At 43.2% G+C, this 24169-nt stretch overlaps 2 protein-coding genes across 2 annotated transcripts in view; one reads left to right on the plus strand and one right to left on the minus strand.

Moving 5' to 3' along the window:
* The window catches only part of musk (muscle, skeletal, receptor tyrosine kinase), a 49778-nt gene extending 43710 nt beyond the window's left edge, over positions 1–6068 (plus strand). The window contains exons 16-17 of the mRNA XM_061263279.1: positions 2762–2910; positions 3247–6068. Of these exons, the coding sequence (XP_061119263.1) occupies positions 2762–2910; positions 3247–4013 (916 nt within the window). The 3' untranslated portion in view covers positions 4014–6068. The remainder of the gene's footprint in view (positions 1–2761; positions 2911–3246) is intronic.
* Positions 6069–8615: 2547 nt separating this feature from the next.
* lpar1 (lysophosphatidic acid receptor 1) overlaps positions 8616–24169 on the minus strand; it is a 29976-nt gene continuing 14422 nt past the window's right edge. The window contains exons 2-3 of the mRNA XM_061263278.1: positions 20762–21517; positions 8616–10317 (exon numbers count right to left, since the gene is read on the minus strand). Coding sequence (XP_061119262.1) covers positions 10010–10317; positions 20762–21500 — 1047 coding nt within the window. The 5' untranslated portion in view covers positions 21501–21517 and the 3' untranslated portion in view covers positions 8616–10009. The remainder of the gene's footprint in view (positions 10318–20761; positions 21518–24169) is intronic.

Raw genomic sequence — 24169 nt, forward strand, 5'->3', positions numbered from 1 at the left:
CGGTACACCCCACAGGGTTCCCCGGGGGACACGGTCGAAAGCCTTCTCCAAGTCCACAAAGCACATGTGGACTGGATGGGCAAACTCCCATGACCCCGCCAGCAACCCTGCCAAGGTAAAGAGCTGGTCCACTGTTCCACGGCCAGGACGGAAGCCACATTGCTCCTCCTGAATCCGAGGTTCGACCGTCGGTCGGAGCCTCCTTTCCAGTACCCTAGAGTAAGCTTTCCCAGGGAGGCTGAGGAGTGTGATACCCCGGTAATTGGAGCACACCCTCCGGTCCCCCTTCTTGAAAATGGGGACCACCACCCCGGTCTGCCACTCTACAGGTACTGTCCCCGACCTCCACGCGACACTGAAGAGGCGTGTCAGCCAAGACAGCCCAACAATGTCCAGAGCCTTCAGCATCTCAGGGCGAATCTCATCTACACCCGGCGACTTGCCACTGAGGAGCTTTTTGACTACCTCAGCAACTTCCGCCAGGGATATAGGTGCAGATTCCCCCGAGTCTTCAGGCTCTGCCTCTTCCACAGAGGACGTGTTGTTCAGGTTCAGGAGCTCCTCGAAGTGCTCTTTCCACCGCCCGACAATATCTCCAGTCCGGGTCAGCAGTTCTCCTCCCCTGCTGAAAACAGCCTGAGACAAGCCCTGCTTTCCCTTTCTGAGTCGTCGGATGGTTTGCCAGAACTTCCTCGAGGCCAACCGAAAGTCCTTCTCCATAGCCTCCCCGAACTCCTCCCATACCCGGGTTTTTGCTTCAGCGACTGCCGAAGCTGCAGCCCTTCTGGCCACCCGGTACCTGTCTGCTGCTTCAGGGGACCCCCAGGCCAGCCAAGCCAGAAAGGCCTCCTTCTTCAGCTTGACGGCCTCCCTCACCGCTGGTGTCCACCAGCGGGTTCTTGGGTTGCCGCCCCGACAGGCACCGATGACCTTCTAGCCACAGCTCCTGCTTGCCGCCTCTGCAATGGAGGCTTTGAACATGGCCCACTCGGACTCCATGTCCCCAGCTTCCCCCGGGATGCATGAGAAGTTCTTCCGGAGGTGGGAGTTGAAGACCTCGCGAACAGGGGCCTCCGCCAGACGTTCCCAGTTCACCCTCACTACACGTTTGGGTTTACCGGGTCTGTCAGGCAGCCTCCCCGGCCACTTGATCCAACTCACCACCAGGTGGTGATCAGTTGACAGCTCTGCTCCTCTCTTCACCCGAGTGTCCAAGACATACGGCCGCAGGTCTGATGATACGACCACAAAGTCGATCATCGATCTTTGGCCTAAGGTGCTCTGGTACCAAGTACACTTATGAGCTACCCTATGCTCGAACATGGTGTTTGTTATCGACAATCCATGACCAGCACAGAAGTCCAATAACAAAACACCGCTTGGGTTCAGATCAGGCAGGCCGTTCCTCCCAATCACCCCCCTCCAGGTTTCTCCGTCATTGCCCACGTGAGCGTTGAAGTCGCCAAGCAGAACTATGGAGTCTCCGGGTGGCACCCTTTCCAGGATGCCGCCCAGTGACTCCAAGAAGGCCGGATACTCTGAACTGCCATTTGGTGCATAAGCACAAATGACAGTCAGAGCCTTCCCCCCAGCGACACGTAGTCGCAGAGAGGCGACCCTCTCGTTCCCCGGGTGGAACTCCAACACAGTGGCGCTCAGCCGGTGGCTTGTGAGTATCCCCACACCCGCCCGGCGCCTCTCACCTTGAGCAACTCCAGAAAAGAACAGAGTCCCGCCCCTCTCCAGGAGTTTGGTTCCGGAACCAGTACTGTGCGTGGAGGTGAGCCCAACTATATCTAGTTGGTACCGCTCCGCCTCCCGCACTAGCTCCGGTTCCTTCCCCACCAGAGAGGTGACGTTCCACGTCCCCAGAACCAGTCTGCGACGCCGAGGATCAGCACGCCCGGATCCCCGCCTTTGCCTACTGCCCGTTGGGCAAAGCACCCGACTCCAATGCCGACCCCTGCAGGTGGTGAGCCCACAGGGCTCTAGAGACTGGTGTGTGAAAAATGCAGAAATGTGATCTTTGTGACTTTGTGACTTTGGAATGGAATGATTGTTGGTGCTAGACAGGGTGGTTTGAATATCTCCTGGGATTTTCAACACAACAGTTTCTAGAGTTTGCAGAGAATGGTGTGAAAAACAAAAAACATCCAGAGAGCAGCAGTTCTGCAGCCAGAAACGCCTCAATGAGAGAGGTCAGGGGAGGATGGCCAGACTGGTCAAAGGTGACAGGAAGGTGACAGTAACACAAATAACCATGCATTACAACAGTGGTGTGCGGAGAGCATCTGTGAATACACAACGTGTCACACCTCTTAAATGGATAGGTGGATAGGACAGCAGAAGACCAATACGTATAAAAAATGAGTATAATAAATAAGTGCTCACTGAGTGTAAGTCTATTGTATTGTCCAAAAAGTGAAAAATATGAAGTATCTGTTGTTATTGTTGAAATAGGTGACAAATAGGACACATATGATGAATATGAAGAAATTACTTGAAAATCATGTTTTGAAATATTTATTTAAAGGGCCTGTGATTTAGCATTTCCTGTGTGTTTCAGGGCCCATAATTGAGCATTTCCTGTGTGTTTCAGGGCCCCTAATTGAGCGTTTCCTGTGTGTTTCAGGGCCCCTAATTGAGCGTTTCCTGTGTGTTTGAGGGCCCCTAATTGAGCATTTCCTGTGTGTTTCAGGGCCCCTAATTGAGCATTTCCTGTGTTTCAGGGCCCCTAATTGAGCATTCCTGTGTGTTTCAGGGCCCCGGGCCTGCTCCCGGCTGAGCCCTTCACCATGGTGGCGGTGAAGATGCTGAAGGAGGAGGCCTCTGCTGACATGCAGAATGACTTCCAGAGAGAGGCCGCACTCATGGCCGAGTTTGACCACCCCAACATCGTCAGGCTCCTCGGTATGCCCCCTGGGCCTCACACACACGTTACAGTAACTACACCCACACACCTCTAATCCTGTCCCATTAATGCACACACAAAGATTTGGACAATTCTTACATATTTGCGAATCTAATTTGACAAGTTTTTCCTCTTATAACAAGCCTTCTGTAAGGCATCTGGAGTCCTACCCCTCTCCCTGTATTGGTGCTCACGAGACAAAACCTTGGCCTGGAGTGTCCTTCAAAAATGGATTTGTAAATACATTTGTGATGTGACGGACAGATGTTGCTCTGTGTATTACAATGTTTGCAGTGATTTACCCTTCTCTCTCTCGCTCTCATGGTCTCTCTCAGGGGTGTGTGCGGTAGGGAAGCCCATGTGTTTGATGTTTGAGTACATGGCCTACGGAGACCTGAATGAGTACCTGCGGCGTTGCTCCCCAGGCCCCCAGGGAAGCACAAGCGAGGCCAGCCTATCAGGCCACAGAGTCTCCCCGGACCTGCGGCCGACCAGCCTATCAGACCACAGAGTCTCCCCCAACTTGCGGCCGACCAGCCTATCAGACCACAGAGTCTCCCCCGACCTGCAGCCGGCCCGCCTCACCTGCCTGGACCAGCTGTACATCTCCCAGCAGGTGGCCGCAGGCATGGCCTACCTCTCAGAGCGCAAGTTCGTCCACCGCGACCTGGCCACGCGCAACTGCCTGGTGGGGGAGAGCCTGACGGTGAAGATCGCCGACTTCGGCCTCTCCAGGAACATCTACTCGGCGGATTACTACAAGGCCAATGAGAACGATGCCATCCCCATCCGCTGGATGCCGCCGGAGTCCATCTTCTACAACCGCTACACCAGCGAGTCGGACGTCTGGGCCTACGGCGTGGTGCTGTGGGAGATCTTCTCCGACGGGATGCAGCCCTACTTCGGCATGGCCCACGAGGAGGTCATCTACTACGTGCGGGACGGGAACGTCCTGGCCAGCCCGGAGAACTGCCCTCTGGAGCTTTACAGCCTGATGAGGCTGTGCTGGAGCACACACCCCACCGACCGGCCCAGCTTCGCCAGCATCCATCGCATCCTGGAGCGCATGCACCAGCAAACACTCCACGCCAGCCAGCCCTGAAGGACCACAGAGGCCCCTTTCTGCTCCAGCCTTCCTACATACGGACACCCAGCACGGGCCCGGCGGTCACCATCCGTCAACAAGGAGTACATTTCCCTGCTGAAAAAAAAACAGCTCAAGCTTGGTCTTGAAACAGCTGATAGCTGGTTGACCAGTTCAGAACAGCTCTGTACTCAACATGGTTTGTCCAGCTCAAGCTATGTTTTGAAACAGCTGGTAGTTGTTCATTTCAAGTTGATCATAGCTGGATTTTACACCAGGGTTGTCTTTGCAATATGATAGTAGAGAGGATGTTGGCTATGGGCAAGAATCATAGAAGATGACCACTGTCTTGGGTGACCACAAACTCATTTTGTGTTAGACTGAAGAAAACTTGAACAGAGGGTTTAGAGGTCCTTGACTGTAGTGGCCTTGGAGTGTTGAGCCCAGGTCAGTAAATGTGGTTACCAAAGAAATGCCATTCCTGTTGTGGTGATTATCTCTGTTATGGAAGGACATTTCATCCAACAAACAGTTGGTTTCAAGCACCAGCAGGAGAGTGGAATATTGTCAGTGTTAGACCACATATAATAGTTGCCTTTTGCGTGTTGTTTATTTTTGTTGTTGTGTTTGCTTTAATCACACAAGTGTACGTATATACCCATCTGTTGCTATTCTGGGAAGTGGAGCGAGGACAATGCTGACACGTGTGAACTTCACTCAAATCTATTTGGCTGTTATGTGCAGTTTACATAGTAAATACTGACTTATCTCACTAATATATGTAAGCATATTTGAGTCAAAACGCCATAATTTATATGGAAAGGGTTGTATTCCAAAAATGGCACATAATCACTTTAAGCTTTTTGTTGTCTACTTCTGTTGTTCATGATGTTATTCCACAATGGGATGTCTTCATATAGTTTCTGTACTTGTATCCCTTTACTGTATTGCAGTTATCATGCAACAATCCTTTTTAAAGAGCTTCAGTAACTTTGATGATCCATCCATTATCTAAACGCTTCTTCCTGGTCTGGGATGTGGAAGGGCAGGACCTTACTGGGCGAGAGGCAGGAACACACCCTGGGCAGATTGGCAATCCATCGGTCCGTCTTGCTGTGAAGCAACAATGTCCACTTCACTGCTGAATTTTCACCAGTTAAAAGATATTTTGGCTGCTTTCATTTTCATTTTGATCTGGAGTCTCGAGTATTGACCCAAGCATGAGAGAAGTTTGAGCCAGAAATGTAAGCAATTCAATATTTTTACAGACTCCATCCATAGTGCTACCTGAAATGAATTTGCTAGCAATCCGCATGCCGTTGAATAAATTGGTGTGGTGTGGTTATAACCAAAATCATTACAATATCTTGTTGGGATGTTTATAGTTTATTTGCTTTATTTGGATCCCCATTAGTCACTAAATGTGCTCGATCTTCCGACTAGAATTAATACACCCAATTTTTATTTGCACATTTTTATTGGGTGTCTGATGCTTTGTAACTATTAAACAAATATAAATGTATTTTGGCATTTGCTCAAGTGGAGGCATCATGTTAAGCAAACAATTAAAGGTTCCTGCTTTGACATTTACATTAAGGTGAATGTGCTATTGACATGAAGCTCAATTATTGAAGGGTCCCCTAATGAGAAACCTTGGCAGGGCATTATGTTTTATTTTTTTCAGCGTGATCACAGATGTGCTATATGAAACACATTCACATGCACACTGATTATAGCAATATACACACATGCATGTATTTTTTCATCGGTATTTACCTTATGCATTTCAGAATACAGTTCTATGGATGTCGTAAATATACTGTATGTCCTTACATAGATGTTTATGTAGTTCAATTATTGTTCAGTTGTTCAATTATATTATAGTGATCATAAATACACTAATATATTTTTATTTTGCAATGAGTGATTTTTTTAAAGCATTGACACAGTATGTATCAAAGTTATTGTTAAGTAATAGTTACAGTATGTGGCTCCTGCACTGCTGGCATTAAAAATATGTGAGACAGATGGCGCTGTTTCACAACAATTTCACAAGATTTCAATAAACCTGTAACTTTTAAGGCGTCAACACTGTTTTATTTACATACATAAGTATTACCATACTTTGCCAGAAAAGGAACACTGTGTTCTATTTCTATATCATTCAGAAGGTACACATGTAACTTCTACTGTCCATTCAGCATGGTTGTATTTTACAAACCCAAGTGGAAAATTATTAATTATACAGAATGATGTTCAAACCATAGTGAGATTTTGTATTTCAGTGTATAAATCCCTTTTTGCTGGAATTCAGAAGCCCCCTTCACTTTATATATCAGGTATATATTTGACCTTATGACCTTGACCTAAAGTCACTTTAACACAATCGTATTTTAAAAGTATATGATGAAATCATTTCAGCGTTTAAGAAAAAAAACATGAATATAATTCATACGCAGGTGAACACGACGGAACACAAAGAAACAGCCTTGGCTCAGGCATGAGGAATCACTTAACGTTATTACAGCCGCGAGGAGGGAGAAGGGGAAATGGCGGAGGTGCTGTTGGAAAGCCAGAGAAAACAAACCCACACTCCCTCACTCCTGGTCCCCCCAGCCAGCACACTCAACCCCAGAGCCCGGAGTAAGGGGAGGGAGGTAAAACTGGACCCTAATGTGCTCAGCACAGACCTTAAACTCCATACGACCCTCACTCGCATTACAGAGGGGATGATTGTGAAAAGTGTGTGTTCTATATTTCTGCTTTTCCTGACTGTACTCCTGTGACTGTGTTTTTACATCAGGTTATACTCATAACAATAAGCTCTACTACATTAAACACAACACAAATTGCTTGAATTTACAGTTGACACAATGGAGTTTGGCCTTCAATGTGTTGGCATCATTTCTGGCTTGATTTGAAGCAGCAACACTGTTTCTCTTTAGATGTTTGTAAAGAGTAATTAAAATGCAGAAGAATGTAAGTCTCAGCTATGAAGATTTAGGAACTCAGCCCAAATTAGGAGCCAGACTGTGGTCAGACTGTCCTCCGGATCCACACTCGCAGAACACTTAACATACCAGCCATTTTATGATCACTTCCAACACACAGAACACGATTCATATGGCACCACCAGGCCAGACAGAAATTTGAACTTTTTTTTTTTTTTTGCGTACCAAGAGCAATTCTGGGAAATCCGGTTCTCAAATGACAATGTGACATCCCTTTCACTCAGCGGCAAGAACAGACTGGATTCAGGTACATCCTGTGGGTATGGAAATAAAAAAATTTAAAAATCTCATTCTCTCCCTCAGTCAGAGTCATGAAGGAAGGTTTGGCTTATAAATCACTCTTTTATATTCAGTGAAAGAGACAAGGAGTTCCTGCAGTTCATTCGCTTTTTCCATGTAAATAAGCCTGTCTTTGATCCTGAGATGAACCTGATATATTGCTCCCAGTTACCTTTTACCTTGGACATTGACACTCCCACCCTAAGAATCCAAAGGTTAGACCTACTGAACCTTTTTCTGTTTATTGTCACCAATACTCAAAGCAGTGATCGTAAAGATCTCATTAGCTCATTCACAATTTTAATTTCTCTGTCAACTGTTCAACAATACATCTTTTCAGCAGCCCCCTGCGGGACACAGAGCTTGTTTGCCTGTTGAGAAATATGTCCTCAACTGGATAGAGCTGCCAAGATTTGGACAGGAAAAATGGCAGTTGGTTTAACAAATCATCCTCTTGCATGAAGTTTGCAGAATAAATGTTGCTGTATCTTCCTTTTAGATAATGGAATGAATATTGCACATCTCCAAAAGAAAATACTCAAAACAAATCATCTGTACATTGACATCTTTTGGAGAATGTGTTATTGTTCTGCACAGTCAGCTCGATAGCCGCCTAGATAGCCTGTTCTGCTAGCTAGCACACTACTTAGCCCAGGCAGTCTGCTAACAATTTAGCCCAATCAGGCTAGCAGGGCCAGGGACATATATACCCACTAAAAAGAGCATAATAGTCTTTCTTCCACTTTACCATCTGTGACTAGATGAATTTTTTGTAAGGTCCAAGGGGCAAATTGTAATATGTCATTTAGCACATCCAAACCATTTACAGTATGTCACGCCAAGAACACTTATTATCATTAACCTCATATAAATTAATACCAGTGACAGAAACTACACCCCATTGTTGGCCTCTTTTGCAACCATTTCACTTTGCTCTGGCCTTTCTTGTAAAACATAAAGTACTTGATTTTCTTATACTGTAATATATGACAACAGTGTCAGGACACGCTTGTTTTGGTTCATTCATAAAGGCTTTTTTTCTTAATGGAAAGAGTGACACAGGTTAATGATCGTCTTGCAGCATCAGAGTTTGATGCTTGTACAACCAATTCTCGCCTGAAAGCACACACAGACAACACACACACACCAAGCCAGTTTGTCCAACTGAGGTTAACCACTATTCCACTCTCGTTTTATTGCCTGAAAACACACACACACACACGCACGCACGGACACACACACACCCAAACACACACATACACACACACATGCAGACATGCGCACACACACACGCACATAATGAATATAGTAAGTGAAGTAAAGACCAAGACAGAATTATAATTGTGTATGTTTCAAAGTTAAAGACAAATTACATTTTGTTCCATATATTTTAAATATATTTTGTACTATATATATAATGCTGGTTAAAGGATTAACATGGTGGTTGAATGCAACACTTGCCAATTGTCTTTAGGCAATAACAAAGCAAATGTGCATGTGTTTATTCAGTCATTTAAATGTATTTTAAAACTTATTTTTCTAAGCCTAAATTCCCACTATCAAAGTTAACCCAAAATGTCTGAGCGTGGTACTGAGAATTGTCAATTAGCAATGATTGACAGACCGTGCCCCCACTTTCCACACATTGTTGTTTGTTACCTTAAATCTCCATGATACGTGCTCATCTTCGGAGACTGAATTTTCACAAGCTAGCTAACTTAGTAGATAGCTAGCCAAGTTAAGATAAAAGCAAAACTATAACGTCCTTATGAAAGCAAACTAGCTAGGTAACGTTATCAATTACATCACCTTATGAAAGCAAACTAGCTAGCTAGCTAATGTTAGCATTGCCTTGCCTGTAGGCCAGCAGTGCAAACTGCGTGGATAAGGGAGTGGTTATCCTTGTGTGACGCACAATGAGGAGACCATTCTCAACCGGTTTAAAATAGGATGATACATTTAACACAGCTATTGCTCCAAAACTAAAGAGCGGACATATTTAATACTTTCATCAGGTTTCTTCAATGCCCTCTTGTGCAAGTAGCACATAAAAACCTAGAAAGTGTGATCAACCACCATTGTAATCCTTTAAGGAATGTATCAAAAAGACGGTATCAGTACTATCGCATGCATGCTTATGGAACGGAGATAAATGCATGATTCATGATCTGTTCTTCACTGGATCAGTTATCAATACAGTTACATCAACAATTAAAACCATGAGTGTAAACGAATGTTATGCAAGTTTAAAAAACAGTGGTCCCCCAAATGGAGATCATAACACAGCTCAATCAAACAGAAATTTGTTTCCCAAAAAATAATTAACATGAATTCAAGTCAGTATTTCTTACGTAACTACTAAGACACTGAGTTTTATTCAGGGATAAAAAAAATTATAATAATACAAGCTACACATACTACTAAATCCACTGAATTGGTCCTGGTAAGATGCTATAGGCTCTACCAACAATAGAGTAACAAAGAGAATACTAGTAAGAATATTCATCCTGGCATGTCCAGATCCTTCCCATCTCAGATTAGTCCTGCTTCAATAGTTCATGGAGTATCAATAGGACAGCAATATTTCCATTCTAATGGGAAAAGAAATTACTAAAAAGGCACACGTTCCAGTCATTTTTCTGCTCTCCAAAAGAGTGGGAAGGCATTTCTTAGCATACCGTCTGGGTATTTAATAACAACAACAACAAAGCAACAGGAGAGGTTTTAGACGACAGAATGGTCGTGGTTGTGGGCGGGGCTCAGGACGGAGTGGTTGATGGAGGAGGCAGAACGATCGGAGCCCTCCGCTGCCCCGTTCACGTTCTCCTGACGTGAGCGGTGGCAGCACAGGATCTGCCTGAAGGTGGCGCTCATCTCCTTGTCGCGGTACGAGTAGATGATGGGGTTCATGGCCGAGTTGAACTCGGCGAGGAGGAGGAAGAACTTCTCGAAGTCCAGCACGTTGCAGCTGGGGCAGAACACGTCGAGCAGCAACAACACCAACGCCGGGGTCCAGCAGATGATGAAGGCCCCTGGGCCGAAGAGAAGAGAAAACACAACGGTCATTACAGCACTGGGGAGCGAAATACCGTTTATAATAGTGCACACTGCAGTGGTGCTTGGACCTGTTAAATGATTTGTGTGTGTGTGTGTGCATACTGTATTTCAGGGTTCGTGTGTGTGTATGTATGTGTGCATACTGTATGCCAGTGTGTGTGTTTTGTGTGTGTGTGTGTGTGTGTGTGCGTATGCGCATATGTGTGTGTGTGTTTGTGTACGTGCGTGCATATGTGTCTCTGTGTGTGCATTCATACTATATGTGAGTGTGTGTATGCGTGTATGTGCATGCGTGCATATTTGTGTATGTGTATTTCCACAGCATTGACTCAAAATGACTTAATGGAGTGAATAGTTCATCACATTTTTTAGTTCATGCTCTCCTCTCTTCACGTGATTCCCCGCTTGCTTCTGATAAGGAATCACGGAAAGGAATTGAACTAAAAAACTGTAAAATTGATAAAGAATGAGCGCAGTCAGTCTTAATGAGAAACGTTTTTATATGTTTTTAGACGTTTTTAGATTTATTCCTCCAGTTACAGCTAAAAACCACACGAGGTATCACATAGAGAACCATATGGTACTAACTATAATGTTAAAGAGACTGCATAAAATTTTAACTCACCACCTAATTCTAAATTATATACCTGGTTCACATCATGGTTTTCTTCGTCGTTAGGGTGGTTTTTTCTTTTTTCCCCACAATTCCCACCACCAGTTATGTGTTTGTAATTATTTAATAGGCAATGTAACCATCTCCATGACTTCCATTTTGAAGGCTATAATGTGGTTTCACCCGGATTCTGCGCAATAAGAGTGTCCATTCTTTGGGTATTCAGTTATATTTTCAACATTATGCAACAGTTAGTTCCGACCTTGCATTGTGATTGGCCGAGATACATTCAGAAGAGAGACATCATCACATGATAAGTCACTTCTAATTTCGCAAAAGCTATGCTTAGGTTGATGAATTGTATCACAGAAACACCATAAACTCATAACCTAGCAGAAGCACTCCATTCTGGCAGAATTTTGTACAGAGTTACTGTATTGTTCCTGAAGTCTTTTTATTATTATTTATAAACGTATTGGTAAAGATGTTGTATAATTGCAATAATAAATGACAAGGAGTGACCGTATCTCACAGAAAGTCACTCCTACTTATGTAAGGATCAATTTCTCCAACTTCCGTTCCAAATCACAAGAGTCCTCTTTCCCATGGAATAAGTGCACACTGGACTATAATTCTCACAACCTTCAACTTAATTCAGAACCCACAGCAAAGTGATGTCATCAGGAAGTTCATCACAAAATGTCTTGCCTTCGATTAGGCTGGCATGTGCACAACAACATATGCCAAACTATATAATTAAAAAATAGAACATTAAATGCTGTTGCCTTATGTATCTTATGTATGCATGAACAGTATGTATACTGTACTATTAACAAAGTTGTCCCCCTATAGGTGGGATTAAAACAAAGAGTTTATTAGAGTAGCTTAGCTTCAGATATAAAGAATGAACAACAGTGTTTGTATACACTATATAGTCAAGTTAGGCCTACTGTGCACCCAAAAAACCCACCAGTCAAAGCTGCCTCCGACTGGGCATGAAAAGTGCCCCTCTTTATTGTGAGAATACACCCCAAACAAGTCTGTGTATGGCCCAGGGGTTATATATTTATTTAGCGTAAGCTCATTTGAGAAAACGGCATCAAAGTATAGCTAAATAAACAAGTGCCCTGAGCTCTTAGATTCACTGAGGAAATTAAACTTGCTTTTGTAAGATACAAAGCTGCCTAAACGTGTCTTAGAAACACAAACTTGTTTTTGCGCTGGACTGAAAACTGCAAAACATCTCAGTGTTGGTAAAAGCCTGTTGGAGTTTATGTAGCTCCTGAGAGTACCCTACATAACTACCAAATGAGGTAAAGGCATGCGAGAGCAGCTGCATTTGCTAAGACAAAGCAGAGCTTTCGCAAAAATATCTTACAAAATAAAGCCTGAAGCCAAAATATGTTATCCTCCTGATGTGACAGCAAAAAACTGAAAACACATCTGTGCACACATGACATTTTAACAAGAGGGGACCCAATTCTAATTCTGAATGACAATCTACCAAGTCCGCCTGAGTCATCCATACGAGATGTAAGAGGAACAGACATTCATACATTAATAACAAAGCACAAAATAAGTGATTATAATTTGTGATTATAATCTGGAACATAATAGTATCATGTCCATTTGTCTAGACTAGACTGACCTGAGATTCTTAAAATGCTGACAAACCTCCTTGATAACACAAGTAGTAGTGAATTACCATTACTTTAAATTTACATATCTGACCGTCTGACTCTTAAAAGCAAAAAGTGTAGCTATTTAGAGCAGGAGATGGATGCTACATGTTCAGTGGAACAGCAGTGAACTCGCTAGGAAAAATGTTTTGGCCAAAGGACAAATGCACTACCTATGCAGTTCTGCATTGTTCAACATTTTCTTCAACCATCTATTTTTATTCCGTTTTTCTTTTTCTGGAATTTATATTCTCAGTAGCACAATAAATACCACAAGCACATATACCTGATTCATAATCACTTTTATTTGTTCCTGGAACTTGGAACTGATGTGTGGTCTGTATAATGAGACAATTAATGAGACAACAACAAATTAGGCCTTTATTTTATTATAATAAGACTACAACTTTCATGGATTCATTCATTTATTTAAAAAAAAAAAAAAATCTGATATGCTGTTCATAAGTGGATGGCCTTTGATATCAAGAAGCATTATTGATAGCATTTATTATTAAGAGCGCTTTTAAAGAGTCTATGGAGACACAGTAATCAAATTGTGACGTACTTTCTCGGTAAATATAAACTAGAATTTACCAGAACCGATTTAAGAGAATGCTTCTCATTAGAAGGCCATTTAGGCATATTTTATAGGGGGCTGGGGTACATTGAGGCTTTTTGCGTACGTCATCTCTGGATTTCTGAAATCAGGATGCCATTACAGACGGAAATCCTCCACATGTTCAGGATGCATTAGCGTGTATGCTTATGGCTGATTAGCCAACTGAACCACAGAAACCAGGCTAATTGGTGAGGGGAGAAAGAAGCAAGCCGCCTGCACTGTTTAGACAGCAGGCTTTATGGGTGACTGGCCATACAATACTGATACAAACAGCTGGATCTTTCACATTTAAATCAGGAAATTATATCACTGCAGTCGGTAAATATTTGGACAATGACACAACTGTTGTTGTTTTGGCTCTATACACAAGCACATTTGGTTTGAAACGAAACAATGAAGTAGCATTTTAAAACAACTTTTATCTGCACTCCAAACACAGTTCATAAAGACAGATCCAAAAACCACCAATCAAATGGCAATTTCTTTGATAAATGTCTTTGATCCTTGTTGGATAAGGTAGAGGGCATTGTAATAATGGGAAACACGTGTGCATTTTGAGTTATAAATGCCAACTGGTATTATTTTTTTCCAAACATTCGAAATGTGGAAATGTGTTATGAGCTCACACTGCATATTATTATTTATTTTTATTTCAGGATTGACCCCCTTCCGGAAACAGCTGAAGACTATTTCTTCAGAAATGGTCTGAAAGCGGAGGATGCAAGAAGACAACAGATGCGTGGAACCTTTGTTATTTTCCATCTTTGATTAAAGCTCCCAAGATAAATCAGGAATAATATATTTTTTTATAGCCTCCCAGAACCTGGAATCTCTCTCACTCATCTGCTGAACAGATGTACTCTGAGGAAATCTATCTTCCTCCAGTAATGACCATGATTCATTTCAGTCAGGCACTGAGCATCATAACCGTGAATAAAAACATGAATCATGTATTAATGGGGGTTGTGACCAAATCTGACTTCAGTGTTTTACGGCAAGTATTGCTCTTCAACCTCAATGCGTATTAGAATAACATTAACAATCATAACATTTTACGCTGTGTATTTTCACGGCTGGATTCAGGTTATGCATCTTAAAATTAATTTAAACTTTAACTAATTTTCCTCCATTTGGAATATCAAATGGTACTTTCTAGCCCAACTCATTCAATATCCTGAGTGGGTAGGCAACCAGATCTCCCTTAGAAACAACATTTCTTATCTCAATGAGACTTCCAGGTGAAATAAAGGTTTAATAAAGAAAGAATAACTTTAATGTCCATGCAGAATCTGCTATCTTTTGTACTCCACAGAGTACCAGTGGACTGCAGTACAGGAGAGGAGTACACTTCGTGTGTGACTGCAGCAAGCCTACTACAGGAGGCATGGTCACAGAGGAGGTTCCTGGTACGCTGTGAAATAGACAATCTCATTGGCTGAAACCCTCCCTTGTTGCGTGATTTCTGCTAGGCACTAATGCACCCTGGATTCAGTCCTATGCCTCTTTAGACTATGCTTTTCAACTGTATGAGGCTTGTGATAACACCACTGTAGCATTACCACTGTAGGACAGACTGTAGCCCAGTGGCTAAGGTATATTAAACTGTATTTCAACTCGCCTCTAAATCCATGTGATTTGAAGGCATCTAATGAGAACTAAAGAACCTAAAATTTAAGAGCAGGTCTCATTAGATGCCTTCAAATCCCATAGGAAGAATTTAGAGGCAAATTCAATGGTCTGCCAATGTTTTCACAGGCCTGTTTTTCTTATTTACCTAGTTTAATATTGTATTTATGTTTGTTAGTGAACTTTGTGGTTTTTATGAATCTTTTTGTTTGTAATTATTTGTGCTGCTGCCAAGTCTCTTTTGAAAAATAGATTTTAAATCTCAATGGGACATTCCTGGTTGACTAAAGGTTAATCATAAAATAAATAACATGACTGGGTGGTTGGTGGTTCAAGCCCCAGTATAGCCACTATGAGCTATGCCCTTAACCCTGCATTGCTGCAGGGGGATTGGCTCCTGCTTAGTCTAATCAACAGTAAGTCACTTTGGATAAAAGCATCAGCTAAATAACTATTTATTTATTTTTAAAATTTATGTAGCCTATGTTTATGAAGATAAAAATTCACAATCCACGTCCATCATACAATTATTGACAAGGGCACACCACAATAATAGACATAAAATATTTGAATTAATGTCTTTTTTTTTTTTTCAATAGTTCTGCTATGGCATCTGCCGGAATACTGATGTTGCAATTGGCCACCTAACAAACCTTTCTCAGGATGTTGATACATTGTCATAGTAATGCGACAAACTTGGAACAGAGTTAGAGACATTATGAGGAGATTATTACAATTTTAAATAAGAACTGCCACATTTATTTCAACCGTGAACCATATTTCTCAGAAAGGCTTTAATAAAAATAGAAACTGTCCAAAAAAGGGATTGGAACAACGAAATCTTTTTACAAAAAAAAGTGCATTATTTTGTCAGCTGGTCCCGGAAACTAACAATGAGCCAATTCAAATGACGTGTCAATGAAACAAACCGCATGCGCCTTCCAAAGTGCACATTTCTTTGATGTTGATCCCTTGCTAAGAATATAAAATGTTTCAAAGTGTCCCTCATTTCCTTTTGACCCAAATACACAGATTAATGCTAAGCACTGGCCAGCAGAACAGATAAATAAGTGCTAAGCTGGTAAGCAGACATATCCATGAAAATAAACATTTATAAAAACTCAAAGTAATAAAGGCAGCAGATCTAATTGAAAAAAATACTGAAGTTTGTTTCAATAGCTATGAACATACATTGAGTTTGAATGTTCTGAAATGGCCTTGTGAGATTCAAACCAACATCCTGTCCTCAAACAACAATGGCAGCTCCTTTTGCTCTACACTAACCGCCGGACCTGGGTCAAATATGTAACTGTTTAGGATTCAAATACCTTTCTGTGTTCGATTGATCTAGCCTGGTGCACTTGAGGCAACCAAGAGGACCAGAAGGCGGGGTTTGCCATTTTTGAGTGTATTCCATATCCAATTCCCTACTCCCCAGACAAGCTCAGTAAAGCAAAAAAACACATTTGAATTCAAAACAGTTACGTATTTGACCCAGGTCTGCTAGTCTCCTCTTTCATTGGGGTCTGAATGTCGCCGGAGAGTGGGGGAAGCGGGGTGTGTGTAGTGTGGTGCAGTAGTGTGGTGCTAGGCGAACACTGGAACTGAGGACAAAAAGTCACACACTCATGGAACTGAAGAGCGGTATTGTTTCACCATTCCAAAGCTAGTGTAACAACTTCCCTCTTGTCTAACCACATCTGTTTCACAGTTCAGTGTCAAAACCGAGACAGTTTTGTGTTTTTTTTCCATACAGTATTTCTTACATTTTATCAAGCGGCAAATGATTTTGATTAAAATCACCCTGGTATTAGTCATAATGTGCACACAGCTCATTTCAATTTGGGGCTGTGTTTTCAGTACAGGGTAGTTGTGGTAGATTTTGGAGGAAGCGAAGACATTATTTGCTAGAATTCACAGCCAGTCTCTACTTCATGGCAGAGTGACACTATTGCATTGTTAAAAAGCCAGGGTTCCTGGAGAAGAGGTGAAGTAGTGCTTCCAGGATCTTGGCAGTGACATCACCCTGCCACACAGTCACGGCCACCATAGTGCTCTGCCACAATCCTCCAGCTGATGATGTGTGTCAAGAGTGTGATTCACTAAACCATCACACTCTTGGCTTCTCGCACCATTGAGCAGCCACCATAGGAATCCATGGGACTGGAAAGGGAAGGCTGTCTCCAGTTATACAGTGGGAGCAATAATTATTTGATCCCTTGCTGATTTTGTTGGTTTGCCCACTTACAAAGAATGGAACTGTGTAGAATTTTAATCATAGGTACATTTTAACATTGAGAGACAGAATATCACAAAATAATCCACAATAACATCATATAAATTTGATAAATTTAATATCATATTTTCACATGAAATAAGTATTTGATCCATAGAACAATAGGACTTAATACTTGGTGGAGAAACCTTTGTTGGCAAGCACAGAGGTCAGATGTTTGTTGTAGTTTTTCCACCAGGTTTGCACAGATCTTGGGAGGGATTTTGGTCCACTCCTCTTTGCAGATCCTCTCCAAATCCTTAAGGTTCCGAAGCTGTTGCTTGGCAACTCGAAGCTTCAGCTCCCTCCACAGATTTTCGATGGGATTTAGGTCTGGAGACTGGCTAGGCCACTCCAGGACCTTAATATGCTTCTTTTTGAGCCACTCCTTTGTTGCCTTGGCCGTATGTTTTGGGTCATTGTCATGTTGGAAGACCCATCCACGACCCATTTTCAGTGCTCTCACTGAGGGAAGGAGGATGTCGCCCAAAATTTCCTGGTACATGGCCCCATTCATCCTCCCCTCGATACGATGAAGTCGTCCTGTCCCCTTAGCTGAGAAACACCCCCAAAGCATAAGGTTTCCACCTCCATGCTTCACAGTGGGGATGGTGTTCTTGGGGTTGTACTCAGCATTTCTCTTACTCCAAACACGGCGAGTCGAGTTGATGCCAAATAGCTCTATTTTGGTCTCATCTGACCACATCACCTTCTCCCAAGCCTCCTCTGGATCATCCAGCTGTTCTTTGGCAAACTTCAGACGGGCCTGTACATGTGCCTTCTTCAGCAGAGGAACCTTGCACGCGCAGCAGGATTTTAATCCTTCAGGGTGTAGTGTGTTACTGATGGTTCTCTTCATGACTGTGGTCCCAACTGCCTTCAGGTCATTAACAAGCTCCTCCTGTGTAGTACTGGGCTGATCCCTGACCTTTCTCATGATCATTGATATCCCATGAGGCGAGATCTTGCGTGGAGCCCCAGACCGAGGGAGATTGGCGGTGACTTTATGTTTCTTCCATTTTCTAATAATTGCTCCAACAGTTGTTAACCTCTCACCAAGCTGCTTGCTTATTTTCTTGTAGCCCATCCCAGCCTTGTGCAGGTCTACAATTTTGTCCCAGCTCCTTTGACTTGGCCATGGTGGAAACGTTGGAATCTGATTGATTGTGTGAACAGGTGTCTTTTATACAGCTACATAACGATGTAACGAGTTGACACAGGTGTTTTGGGTAATGAGTTGAGATTAGGAGTGCTTCTTAATGGAAACGAACTGGTCTGTGGAAGCCAGAATTATTGCTGATTGGTAGGGGATCAAATACTTATTTCATGCAAAAATACGATAATAAATGTATAACATTTATATGATGTTGATATTGTGGATTATTTTGTGATATTCTGTCTCTCAATGTTAAAATGTACCTATGATTAAAATTCTACACAGTTCCATTCTTTGTAAGTGGGCAAACCTACAAAATCAGCAAGGGATCAAATAATTATTGCTCCCACTGTATGTGTCTTGATGGTGGCAGGCAAAGGTTTATTTCACACCATCAAGTGAATTTTTCACCTCCTCAAAAGTTCCCCTCTCACCACAGAAGTGTGTCACATTTAACGATTACATTAGCAACATTAAGCAACATAGCCAGCTAACAAAACTTATTTTGTAATTACAGAAATGAATTACAGAAATTGTGCTTAGCTAACTAGCTAACTCAAGAACTGTTATGTTTGAAAAGATAGCTATCGAGCTAGTTATAGCTAGCAAGTTCTTTTTTCCCAGCAAATATTCTGTGGCACTGAACTCAAACATCAGTAATTTTCACTGGCTAGCCTCAACATATGAATGAATTCCGACAATCAAGGAATTTTGGACTCTGTGAGCTCAGTTCAATTTACCCTCTAAGGACCCGCACTCTGCTCTTTCAAGAGTTCAGAGCGATCGGAGCATTGCCATTCAGAAATACAGAGCATTTGCGCTCTGGAGACGATGTCGTTGCTAGTGGATAGAGTACTGAAGTCTGAAAACCACGCCCCCTGGGTCATATGGAATTTAATTCATATAGAATTAAATTAATATAAGATATAAAAAAATTATATTTGATAAAGTCTGTGTTTTGAGAAAATTGAATTTATACTGCGGCGGTACCCGTACGAAGCATTAAAAAACTACACTACGCGCCAGGAAATCACTGTCCCCAATGCTCAGATTGGCTCTGGAGATGCAGTGTGACATCACAGATATAATACAGAGGAAATGGCCCCGGGCATATTGTAAAATGCCTGGACTTGAATTAAGTGATTTACCAAAAATGTATTTATGACCCAGGGAGTGTGGCTTTGACGTCAGGACTTCGGTAATCTATAGTGACTGTTTTTTAAGGGGATATATGTATCGTTGAAAAGCTATGGCTGTAAGACAGATGTGGACTAATTGGGCTGAGAAGCGATCTGTGCAAGGAACTCTCTCTCTCAACCCCTTTCAGCATATCAGTCTGGCCAATCATGGCCTCATACTCGTTCATGCACAGGTGTGCCCGTGAACAGGTGCGAGCAGTGTGACCAAAAACCATGTGGACCAAATTGGAATAAAATAAATCCTATATCTTCTTCAGTTTAACTCAGAAAAGAAATCGGTCACTGGAGAGTAATTAAGTGTGAAAAAATTTTCTAATATAAACGGTCCAGAATAATATTGACCAGGGTAAATTCATCTTATAAAACTGCAATACCTCGAGTAATCACTGGAGTTTGCGAGCTTCTCAGATAATGGCAAACCCTGGCCCCCTGTCTGCCACACTAAAGACAGGGACATTACTGTCATTGCTGCCTCATGGCTAAAAGGCTCTCCCTAACAGCCTGATGGGCATGAACAATATTATACTATATTACTATATAAGCTCCGACGAAATTCACACCACGCGATATTAGCGTAGCTGTGCCTAATCCCGTCACTTTTTCAGGACTTGTGCCTATAAAACACATTTTAAAAGAAAGCAAAGGTACATATGTGTGATGTGTTTTGAAAAGTCACTTTCAAATCAAAATTATTATTACTATTTGTGTTATTACTATTTGCCCCAATCAAAAAAAAGGGTGGGTGGAGGATGATTAAAATTAAGATTAACATGATCATAACAGGTTTAAGCTGATGGCTACACGGTGCTCAGTGTAGAATGACCAGAAGGAGACAGTAGTACTGCCTCTAGCTGAGCGGAAAGTTCAGGATCAGGTGGCGAGATTAGGTGGTTACGATATTTTCATTTCAGATGTGTGGTAATTGAGCAACGCTGATGTGACTGAACACAACAAATGAAAGAGGCTTCAGACCACTTCTCTTTCTATGTCTTTCTGCTCTTTCTGACTGGGGCGGCCTGTAGTGTAGTGGTTAAGGTAAATGACTGGGACACGCAAGGGCGGGGGTTCGAATCCCAGTGTAGCCACAATAAGATCCGCACAGCCGTTGGGCCTTTGAGCAAGGCCCTTAACACTGCATTGCTCCAGGGGGGGGATTGTCTCCTGCTTAGTCTAATCAACTCTGGATAAGAGCGTCTGCTAAATGCCAATAATGTAATGTAATGTACCTCCTGAGCCAATGTTGCCCACTTACCCAGCACGATGGCCACGGTCTTCAGCAGACTCATCATGGTGTCTCGGTTCCGGCGTGGGCCGGAGCTGTGCCGGGACATCCTCATGGTCCTCTGGCGCACGTAGACGAAGATGTGCGCGTACAGCACCACCATAACCACGAAGGTCACCAGGTTGAAGACGGCCCAGAACACCAGGTAGGAGTGGCTGTAGATGGGCGCCATGTTGGAGCAAGTGTGCACGGCGCAGATGCAGTTCCAGCCCGCGCTGGGAATGGCGCCCATGACGATGGACATGCTCCAGATGATGACGATGACGATGACCACGCGGCGGTTGCTCATGCGTGTGTGCAGCTGCATGCGGAACACGGTGATGTGCCGCTCAATGGCGATGGCCAGCAGGTTGGCCACGGAGGCCGTCAGGCTGGTGTCGATCAGGCCCTGCCGGAGTAGCCACGTGCTAACCGTTAGCCGCCGCGTGTTGGGGCCCGTGTTGAACATCAGGTAGAAGTAGGCCAGCCCGGCGAAGAAGTCAGCGGCCGCCAGGTTGGCCATCAGGTAGTAGATGGGGAAGTGGAACCGGCGGTTGATGTAGATGGCCACCATCACTAGCAGGTTGGCCAGCATGATGAAGATGCAGACCGTGATGCCCAGACCCATCACCAGCCGGCTGACCCCGTTCCAGTCCTGGGCCAGGTGCTTGCGGCTGTTGTTGTAAAAGAAGGCGATCGTTTCATTGTCGTAGCACTGCTCGTCACCCATCGCGCGTGTTTATAGTTCTGAAAGAAAGAAATAAGCGTCACACTGATCTCCCTTATAAGTAGCAAACGGTTTTTTATTTTTACCAGGATTTATTATTTTCCTGAGCAATGTGCTGTCCTTAAGCCTCATCACTACATGCTCATTTCCATGAAGCAGACACTTTATTACAGGGGTCTCCTACCCTGGTCCTGGAGAGTTACTGGGCCTGCTGGTTTTTGTTTTCACTGCAAAATCAGCACCCTGTTGATACCCAGGTAACCAGGTGAGGTGAGTCAATTAATCAGTTTAAGCAGTTGATTACAATTAAGTGCAGAGTAACAACGAAAACCAGCAGACCCTGTAGCTCTCCAGGACCAGGGTTGGAGACCACTGCTTTATTAGGTATGTAAATGGTAAATGGTTGGCATTTACAGTGGTGTGAAAAAGTGTTTGCCCCTTTCCTGATTTCTTATATTTTGCATGTTTGTCACACATTTAAATATTAGTCAAAGACAACACAAGTAAACACAAAATGCAGTATTTAAATGAAGGTTTTTATTACTAAGGGAGAAAAAAAATCCAAACCTACATCGCCCTGTGTGAAAAAGTGATTGCCCCCTAAACCTAATAACTGGTTGGGCCACCCTTAGCAGCAACAACTGCAATCAAGCGTTTGCGATAACTTGCAATCAGTTTCTTACAGCGCTGTGAAGGAATTTTGGCCCACTCATCTTTGCAGAATTGTTGTAATTCAGCCACATTGGAGGGTTTTCGAGCATGAACCGCCTTTTTAAGGTCATGCCACAGCATCTCAATAGGATTCAGGTCAGGACTTTGACTAGACCACTCCAAAGTCTTCATTTTGTTTTTCTTCAGCCATTCAGAGGTGGACTTGCTGGTGTGTTTTGGATCATTGTCCTGCTGCAGAAGCCAAGTTCGATTCAGCTTGAGGTCACAAACAGATGGCCGGACATTCTCCTTCAGGATTTTTTGGTAGACAGCAGAATTCATGGTTCCATTTATCACAGCAAGTCTTCCAGGTCCTGAAGCAGCAAAACAGCCCCAGACCACCACACTACCACCACCATATTTTATTGTTGGTATGATGTTCTTTTTATGAAATGCAGTGTTACTTTTACGCCAGATGTAATGGGACACACACCTTCCAAAAAGTTCAACTTTTGTCTCGTCAGACCACAGAGTATTTTCCCAAAAGTCTTGGGGAACATCAAGATGTTTTTTGGCGAGTCTTAGAATTAAGACGAGCCTTAATGTTCTTTTTGCTCAGCAGTGGTTTTCATCTTGGAACTCTGCCATGCAGGCCATTTTTGCCCAGTCTCTTTCTTATGGTGGAGTCATGAACACTGACCTTAACTGAGGCAAGTGAGGCCTGCAGTTCTTGTGGGGTCTTTTGTGACCTCTTGGATGAGTCGTCGCTGCGCTCTTGGGGTAATTTTGGTCGGCCGGCCACTCCTGGGAAGGTTCACCACTGTTCCATGCTTTCGCCATTTGTGGATAATGGCTCTCACTGTGGTTCGCTGGAGTCCCAAAGCTTTAGAAATGGCTTTATAACCTTTTCCAGACTGATAGATCTCAATTACTTTCTTTCTCATTTGTTCCTGAATTTCTTTAGCTCTCGGCATGATGTCTAGCTTTTGAGGATAATTTGGTCTACTTCACTTTGTCAGGCAGGTCCTATTTAAGTGATTTCTTGATTGAGAACAGGTGTGGCAGTAATCAGGCCTGGGTGTGGGTAGAGAAATTGAACTCAGTTAAGTTATGTTTTAACAGGGGGGGCAATCACTTTTTCACACAGGGCCATGTAGGTTTGGATTTTTTTTTTCTCCCTTAATAATAAAAACATTCATTTAAAAACTGCATTTTGTGTTTACTTGTGTTGTCTTTCACTAATATTTAAATAAGTGTGACAAACATGCAAAAAAATAATAAATCAGGACAAACACTTTTTCACACCACTGTATATAACGCCTTTATCCAAAGCGCTGTACAATTGATGCTTCTCATTCACCCATTCATATACACACTCACACACCGATGGCGATTGGCTGCCATGCAAGGCACCGACCAGCTCATCAGGAGCATTTGGGGGTTAGGTGTCTTGCTCAGGGACACTTCGACACAGCCCGGGCGGGGGATCGAACCGGCAACCCTCCGACCGGCAACCCTCCGACCGGCAACCCTCCGACTGCCAACCCTCCAACTGCCAGACAACTGTTCTTACTGCCTGAGCCATGTCACCCCTTGAGGTATGTATTAGACTTATTGGACTTCTGCTGCTGTAGCCGATCCACTTAGAGGTTTGATGAGCTGTGTGTTCAGAGATGCTCTTCTGCATACTACTGTTGTCAGGCGTGTCTATTTGTTACTGTCACCTTCTTGTCAGCTTCGATCAGTCTGGCCATTCTCCTCTGACCTCTCTCATTAACAATGCATTTTTGCCCACAGAACTGCTGCTCACTGGATGTTTTTTGTTTTTCGTACCATTCTCTGCAAACCCTAGAGACTGTTGTGCGTGAAAATCCCTGGAGATCAGCAGTTTCTGAGATACTCACCCTTTCTGGCACCAACAATTCCATTGTCAAAGTCACTTAGATCACATTTCTTCCCCATTCTGACATTTGGTTTGAAAAACAGCTGAACCTCTTGACCACATCTGCATGCTTTTATGC

This window comes from Conger conger, chromosome 12 (assembly GCF_963514075.1).
Source record: "Conger conger chromosome 12, fConCon1.1, whole genome shotgun sequence".
Lineage (NCBI taxonomy): Eukaryota > Metazoa > Chordata > Actinopteri > Anguilliformes > Congridae > Conger > Conger conger.